This window comes from Habropoda laboriosa, unplaced genomic scaffold, assembly GCF_001263275.1.
Source record: "Habropoda laboriosa isolate 0110345459 unplaced genomic scaffold, ASM126327v1 scaffold426, whole genome shotgun sequence".
Lineage (NCBI taxonomy): Eukaryota > Metazoa > Arthropoda > Insecta > Hymenoptera > Apidae > Habropoda > Habropoda laboriosa.
In genome coordinates this window covers 112023-120868 of record NW_017100542.1, presented here as the reverse complement: position 1 = coordinate 120868, position 8846 = coordinate 112023, and the positions used below count along the sequence as shown (strand labels likewise).

At 41.2% G+C, this 8846-nt stretch overlaps 2 protein-coding genes across 2 annotated transcripts; both read left to right on the top strand.

Moving 5' to 3' along the window:
• The first annotated feature begins 44 nt into the window (after positions 1 to 44).
• On the top strand, positions 45 to 1301 carry LOC108576570 (piggyBac transposable element-derived protein 4-like). The gene has a single exon (XM_017939583.1). The coding sequence runs from the start codon at positions 75 to 77 to the stop codon at positions 1299 to 1301; it is 1227 nt and encodes a 408-aa protein (XP_017795072.1). The 5' UTR covers positions 45 to 74.
• A 3733-nt stretch (positions 1302 to 5034) lies between these two features.
• LOC108576569 lies at positions 5035 to 5753 on the top strand. Its single transcript, XM_017939581.1, has 2 exons — positions 5035 to 5560; positions 5674 to 5753. Exons 1-2 carry the CDS (start codon positions 5035 to 5037, stop codon positions 5751 to 5753), a joined length of 606 nt encoding a protein of 201 aa, XP_017795070.1.
• The last annotated feature ends 3093 nt before the right edge of the window (positions 5754 to 8846 follow it).

Here is an 8846-nt window from a genome sequence, read left to right as displayed (position 1 = left end):
AACGGTATGTCGACGACACTTGGTATTCTGTCACTTCAGACGAAATCAAGGCCTATTATGCACTCTGTATATTAATGGGTCAAGTAAAGAAATCAAATATTCAACTTTATTGGACTAGAAGAGGTGTATTAGAAACGCCAATATTTAGGCAAACGATGCCTTTTAAAAGATTTCGACAAATTTCGAGATTTTTACATTTCTCCGATAATGAAACTGATAATAGTAAAGACCGACTTCGCAAGATAAGACCTGTAATTAATTTTTGGAATCAAAAATTTAAAGAAATTTACACACCGAGTGAATATGTTAGCATAGATGAATCCCTTATGAAATATAAGGGGCGTTTAGCGTACAAACAGTTCAATCCGTCAAAAAGAGCTCGGTTCGGAATAAAAATTTACAAATTGTGCGAGGCAAGTACCGGTTTCTGTCATCAATTTAAAATATATACCGGCCAGGACAAAATTGATCGAAACGATAGTGCGTCGGAGAACGTTACGATAGAGTTGTCAAAGTCTATAATTAACAAAGGATATACTTTATTCCTGGATAACTGGTACTCTTCACCCAACCTGTTTCTAAAATTACACCAGCGAAAGACAAACGTTATCGGGACCGTACGCAAGAACAGAAAAAATATGCCACAGGACTTGCAAAAGCATATTTTGAAGAAAGGAGAATTTATGTGGAGATCTTGCAATAATTTGATAGCTCTGCGATGGAAGGACAAGCGCGACGTTTATATGCTCTCCACAAAACACAAAACTATAGAGATGGTCGAGGAATCAAACAAACAATTACAGAAAGTAATGAAGCCAAAATGTATTGTAGAATATAATAAGGGTATGGGTGGAGTTGATCGTCAAGATCAGGCGTTAGCATGTTTCCCAATAATGAGAAAAGCCATGAAAGGATACCGAAAGCTGTTCTTCTACATATCAGATATGGCTCTGTTTAATACCTATATTATGCAGAAAACAATTTACAGTCGAAAACGGGAGACTTATGTTGATTACCGTGTAAATATAGCCGAGGCAATTTTACAAATTGTTAAATTACCGGACTACAAAATGCGTGGGAAATCATCAGTTGAAACACCCCTTCGACTCCAAGCTCGATATTGGGCTCATTTCCCCAAAAATATAGATCCGACACCTCGGAATAAGCATCCAACAAGGATGTGTAAAGTCTGCTATAAACAGAAAATTCGAAGCGCAACGAAGTGGGAATGCGCGAAATGTAAAGTGGCTTTACATCTGCCAAAATGTTTTGAGAAGTATCATACCATGGAGGATTTCTAGAATTGTACTTATTTCCTTTTTGGATATTCAGACAGTTTTATGATTAAATTCTTTTAAATAATATACCATTTACTTTTAGGTGTAGTATTATTATATTTCTCAGAGGACCAAACTATTATACATATCCTACAATATTATATACAAAATATAATAAATTTATAATATCATAAAAGTAAAAGCGTAAGAGTTTACTTCCTCAACAGCAGTATCGCGTAAAATTCACTATACCACAGGTATCGCGGGCATCTACATTTCGGTTCGTATTGCGACTGTTCACGAACATCAGTGTGGTCTGTTTAGCGCGCGTCGATGTGTACCGCTTGGGCCCGAGTTTCGTCGAGCTAAATGGCACGGGAAGGGGTTAAATAGTCTTTTGAAATCTATGCCCAAAAGAATGCAGGCAGTTATTGATTCTAGAGGTTATTCTACTAAATGTTAATTTATTCTTTTATTTTCATGAATAACATTCGTTTATATTATAATTTTTTCAAGATATAAGTTTTGTCCGAATACTTTTGTCAATCAAATTTTTGTTTATTGTTCAAAATATATATTTTATGTTACAATTTGCTAAATTATTAGTGTTCAATAAAACGCCTTTTGCTCGCTTAATTTGTGTTATCGTAATTGGACAACATTACACAATACTGTAGGTAATATTTTTTATTTGTTGTAATATAATAATAATAAAATAATTGTTAACCCAGGTTTGCATAATGTCAGGCACAAAAGAAACAAGAAAACAGTTAAAAAGAAAATTTATATCTCTTGAGGACAAAATCCAAATTTTAAATCGTTTAAAGGGTGGAGAAAAAATATCGTCTGTTGCAAAATCGATAAATTTGAATGAATCTACAATTCGAACCGTTAAGAAAAATGCGGAAAGGATAAGGAAAACTATCTAATCTCCCATCAATCTAATCCCCGAAGATATGACTATACCGATGCCGCTGCACGAATACTATAACTCTGTAGCCAACACTACTACGCCTCAGGGTGATACCGTTCGTGTAAATGTACCTGACATTGGAATACCACAGGGACCTATTCCAGCTACTACTGCTGATGGAGCCCGTGCTGCTGCTGCAAGAATACCATCTGGCAGCTTTGGTCGCATTACGAGTATGGACCATAATAAATATGAATGTTATGTGTCTCCGTTTGTGACCTCACGTTTAGTCGAAGAGACTAGATTGCAGAACGAGGATAAGAAATACACGGACTGGAACCCACTTCCCGACGGAGCTTTTCCCGTCGGCACTGTTCCGAATCAAAATTTATTGGGGTTCCGACCACGTGTGGAGCGCCTCAACCCGGAAGGCTTATAGGCTATTTCGGAGATTCATTTCCCAGATAGTGATGACATGTCTGGACGTTTGAGGTGGTGTCCCGAAATGGTTGGTAGAGTTTCTGGACATCTACAGAAGCTCTCAACCCGGTACAAAATGCGTATTGGCTGTCCGTTAGGTGCGAAACGTGTCACCCGCGCGCGAAACATTAATATGGTTAAAATGGAACAAGCATCGATGATCTGGTTGGAAGACTGTATGGCCAAAAAGATTCCAATGAGTGGAAATCTTATCAAGCAGAAAGCATTTAAAATCTACGAGCATTTAAGGAATATTGGACATTCTTCTGCAGGGCTAGAAGATCATTCATTTAGCGCAAGTAAAGGATGGTTTGAAAAATTTAAAAAAAGGTACTCATTGCACAATATTAAGTTTCAAGGAGAGCAGGCCTCAGCCGATGCAGAGGCTGCCGAAAATTATAAGCTGGAACTAGCTCGAATTATCAATGAAGGGGGGTATACGCCTGATCAGATTTTTAACGCCGATGAGACGGCATTATACTGGAAAAAACTACCAACTGGAACCTTCATTTCGAAAAATGAAAGGCGTGCTCCGGGATTTAAATCTTCAAAACAACGTATCACTCTTTGTTAAGGCGTATCCTGTAGCCGAATTTATGGCAGCGAGTCAAGTGGTCGCCGTCGCTTCAGCGCCATTCTTAGCAACAAGAGTACTCCGAAAAATAGGAGAGGCCCTTAGCGTGGGTGCACCGGTGGAAATATTGGAGTGGCTAGGGTTGGATCCGGCTCCGGGGGTGAGACCCGGGGCATGGGTTTGCATGGGATTTTATCGACTGATCATAGCCGATTAATATCATCATACAATGAATTCACAGGTTATCAGTGAAGTTCAGAAGGAAGTTACCGACGCAGGGGCGTCCGCGACTAGACAGTATAAGAGGTCAGCACCGACCGGAAAGAACTCACGTCAGAAAAGGACTGACGCATTTCGTGCAAAGAAGAACGAAGAGACCGATCGAGACATTACCGCTGGAATCTTTGCTCGTTTAAAGATCGTAGATCCCACTGCAGTCACTGCGGTTCAGATTCAAAGGGAACGCCACCCAACTGTTGTTCCAGTAAGTTTGCGCGGTCAGCAAGGATTGATTGCTCGCGCTTGGGACACGATGGAGGCCATTGGCACTAGGGCGTTTCAGGCATTGAACACCATGGAAAATCGGAGGATATTCCAAAAGGGTATGCTAATTATATCTGAAGCTAAAGTGGCTTATGCGCAACGCGCTCATATAGATAAGCCGGATGAGGACTTACCATCAAGGAAATATTATAACGCTGAAGAACTACGCGACATTAATAATATGGTTTCCTCGCTTCCATTGCCCCTCGCGATGTATCTTGAATGCATCGGGAATGTCAGACAGGGTGACAGAATTGTAACCCCTGTCCTCTGTGAACATGAGAATCCAATGCTCAGTGGTGTGTTGAGCTATGCTCCACGTCAGTTACTGCCACTGCTTAGAATCTTGCGGGCAGGAGTCCCCCAGGCCGGAGAAGTTTATCAATTAGCTAAAGAGCTAGATGAATTCCCCGGAATCGAGTGGGAAGAGTTCGTCCCCGCCGCTCAGCCGGCACAAGTAGATCAAGCTCCTCCCCCTCCAATTAGCAAAACCCCTGGGGTTTGACCTATCAGAGTCACCCTCTCTACGAAAGGATGGATGGATTAGTGTGGCGCGTGGATTATAGTGCGGGCGGGAAGTTAGCTCGCGAAATCGGGTACCTGGAGCCAGGGGGTGTTCCGCCTGCACCGGATAAGTGGGGTTGGGGGCTAATGATACGCGTTAAGGACTACCGCAGGGATGAAATGAAAACCTTGGTAATCCCGAGGGGTACTGCGAACGTGTTAACTGCACGTATGTTCTCGGATCACACGATCCTGTACAGGGGCTTCTCCGACTCGCCGGTAACTGGTGTACAACACTACATGGCGAGGGAAGTGGGATATGCGGCAGAGGATCTGGACCGTTTTACAAAGCCTTTAAACGTTGTGTCGAGGGGTGCGGCGCCCACGCCCTCCGTGAACGAACTGTCGGACCTGGATCTGGAGAGGGAGCTGGAGAGACGTCGGACTGCCCGGACGGCAGACAACCGGATAGGCTTCAACCTCAGCGATCCGGATGCCCCGAAGACGGACGGAAAGTTCGAGCCATCAACGGGGAGAAAGATGGGGAGGGACGGTGTCCCTCTAGCAGAGGAGGAGGGTGTACGACCAGAGGTATTGGAGGAGCACGGGAAGGCGGAGGATCAGCGCGAGCTGGAGGCGGGGAAGAGTGCACGTGCGAGTGGATAGACTGGGGCCCTGTGGCGCCGATCTACCCTGAATGGGTATGGTCTCCCGCCCTATATAGCCTCATTCGGAGGGAAAAAATGGAAGCATTGAGGGACGAGTTGGGAGTTGAAATGAACTGCGGTGTCGACTACGCAAGTCCTTGCCTTATAAAGGATAGGGTTCGCTCTCGAATAGCTCAAAAAACTTACATCTGCATTTTTACATGTTTCTCAACCAAGACCGTACATATAGAACTCGCCACTGACCTAAGTACAGACGGATTTCTCAATTGTTTTTACAGATTTATAGCTCGTAGGGGAAAATGCAAGTCCATTTATTCGGATAATGGCACAAACTTTGTAGGAGCGCGAAATAAATTCAACGAATTAGGATTGTTAATAAGCAATAGAGAACACAATGAAAGAGTAAAAGCAGTATTAGCCCAGGATCAAATAGAGTGGAATTTAAATCCACCACAAACACCGCACTTCGGAGGTCTATGGGAAAGTGCTGTAAAATCCACAAAGTATCACCTGAAACGGGTCATAAGTGAACAACAATTGACATTCGAGGAATTGTACACGGTATTAACGCAGGTCGAGGCATGTTTAACCCTTTGCACTCGTATGTCCACTCTCAGCCACCAAAGCCTTTTTACCGTTCCGCTCGTATGTCTGCTCTCAGCCACCACAGCAAGGAACTATACGAATCGTATACTGTATGCATTCATGTATCAGATTTCACTTTTCCTATACGAACCTCAATGCCTAAGGAACCTATTCACGAACTACTACAGTGCTCCATCGACTGGAGATAACGAAATCCAATGTAAACAAATGTTGTCACCCAGCGCTCGCCATGCAAGACGCAGCGGCGAGTCAGTCCTCTTTTGAACCTAATGAAATCGACAACGTTCGGCAATACCTCGTAGAGTTACAAAGAACGTTTTATAAATTGTATTTAACAGTTATTAGACATTCTTTCTTCTTAAAATATTCCAAAATAATTCTCCAAAATGGCAAAAAGGAAGTTACCGCAAGAAGTGTTCGGTGAAACTGACGATAACGATGAAGACTTTTATTTTGGCCTCCCGAATACTGATTCTGATAGAGAAAGTGATAACTATTGCAGTGACTCTGATAGTGACATAGTTCCCGTGGAGCGACCAGTAAGGGAGTTAACAATGTCCAGCGACAGTGAAACAGAAGAAAATGATGAAAATGAGAATAGTAATATAAACGAATTTACTACTTGGAGAGACGTTACGTACACAGATCAGCCACAATCAAAAACTAATTTTTCGACGGGATCGAAGACTGTTGGACCGAATGTACCCTTGAATTGCACGGAACCTATCGACTTTTTTAGACTCTTCTTCACAGACACACTGCTTGAAAAAATTGTATTAGAGACAAATAAATATGCCCAAAATAAAATAGAACAGCAGAGCTTATCAACTCGATCAACGTGGAATAAGTGGATCGATGTGACGAAGGAGGAGTTAACAGCTTTTTTGGGTGTAGTCCTGAACATGGGTACTATACCAGTTCCTAACATGCAATATTATTGGACTAAAGATCATATTGGAAACATACCATTTTTTAGAGATACGTTTCGGAGGGAAAGATTTTTCCAAATATTTTGGATGTTACATCTAAATGAAAACATTTCCACAAATAGAAACGTATCAACGAGAATCCAAAAAGTGAGCAACTTTCTGGATTATATTGGTGACAAGTTCCGGGCGTATTTTACACCGGATAGAGAAATATCCATCGATGAGTCTGTGGTGAAATTCAAGGGCAAAATCAGCTTCATTACATATAATCCCAAAAAGCCCACCAAATGGGGAATCCGGATTTATGTATTATCAGACTCCCATACAGGATACATATATGCTATGCTTCCCTACTATGGAAGCGTTACTACAGAGATTCTCATCCGTCCAGACCTCCCTGTCAGTTCAAGAATTGTTTTACAACTTTATCACACGCTGTTGACCGCAAATCCCGAGGCAAAGGGATACCACATCTTTACAGACAGATTTTTTACAGGGATCCCATTAGCGCAGGAACTACTAAAGCTAAATTGTTATTTAACTGGCACAATTAACACAAACAGGAAATATATACCAGCTATGATCAAAAAACCAGCTTTAACAAAAAATAATATTGTCGCTGCCTACCGATCAGGCGCTATTCTACTATTAGCGTGGAGAGATAAAAGAATAGTCACCATGCTAAGCAGTTACAACACATCGGGTACGACAATTACAGAAAGAAGGAAGAAACAAGCTGGGACCGTCAACATTGTCAAACCAAATGTTGTTATAAATTATAATACGAACATGGGAGGTGTGGATAAGGCTGACCAATTAGCATCTTCGTACTGTTTCATGAGAAAATCGTGCAAGTGGTGGCGAAAACTTTTTTTCTGGGGACTGGAGATTTGTGCAATCAATAGTTATATTTTATATAAGGTGTCAGCTAGAAGGGAGAGCAGAAAACCTATGCCACATTTTATGTTCGTCCGAAAATTGGTGGCACAATTGGTAGGCAATTTTCGTGGCGGAGCAGATTCAAAACCAGGAAGACCATCAACCTCCGATAAGGATGAAAGACTGAATGGAAAACTACATATACTGCGGCATTGCGAAAATGTGAAAAGTAAAGATTGTACTGTCTGTTCAAACAGAAAGATTAAGGGTGGAAGGCACCAAACCAATTATTTTTGTGACACATGCACTCGAAAACCTGGCCTACATGTTGGAGAGTGTTTCGAAAAGTATCACACGAAGGAAAATTATAAAACATAACTTTTATACAAAAACATCACTAGATGAGTATATTGAATAAAGATATATCTAAAGTTCACAAAACAATTACTAAATCTTGTCTATACATCCTAAACTTGCGTGTTATGTATCCCTGTTCTATCGACGGAAATTAATTCCGAGTAGTACGATACCCATCTCCAAACTTAATCCGAGCGCAAAGGGTTAAAAAGCTGAAGGTGACCCTAATATCTCAATAAAAAATCAGGGTAATAAAAAACAGATTAGAGCACTGTATATCCCCCTAGATACCATGCAACTTTTGTTTGAAACATTTTTTCGTACAACGAATACCTTACGAGTTATTTGAGGTCGTCATGTTAGGAGACTCACCCTGTATAAACTCACGTGGCGACTGTAGCGCAGAGCGGACGTGTATGTGGCCGTTTCGGGTTTTAAAAATGACATTCCGCTATAATCGGCTACCTTCGGCTCTGCAGGAAGTGTCATCACTCATCACCTCATCAGTGGTCATTTAATACGGTTCAGTTACGACGTGTTTGCATCGATCCCAACGAAAGTTACCAGTAGTGACAGTAGGCATCACTTCATGTAAGGTTCTGCTTTTTTACCATGCTCTTTTATTTTATTGATAATAAATTTTATTTATTTTAGTTTTATTTTTTACACCGGTAGATAGAAGATTTGATAAAAATTAATCTCTCATTTTTGATCTTCTAGTAAAAATTTTTAATCGTCGAATAGTGCACATTTTATTTCAAAGTATTCTCTAATCAGCGATGATGTTCAAAATTCATCAACTTTTACAATTATAAACATTCGAAGCACTCCGATCACCGATGACCACCGTGGCGGTACAGGAGAGACAATCTGCGGTCACATATGACCACCGTGGCAGTGAACGTGTTAAATAAAACATTCTGAGCTAGCACGGATCCACGTTTTTCTTGCAGTACGTCATAGTTAAATCGCACAATTATTTTCAACCCTACACGTACTTCTCCCATTTTTCTATTTTCAAATTCGACACAAGTGATTACCGACTGAAAATGTCTGGAGTTATTGATATCCCTGAAAAAAGGGGGTCACAGAGGCACGTGTATATTTCTGTCGAAT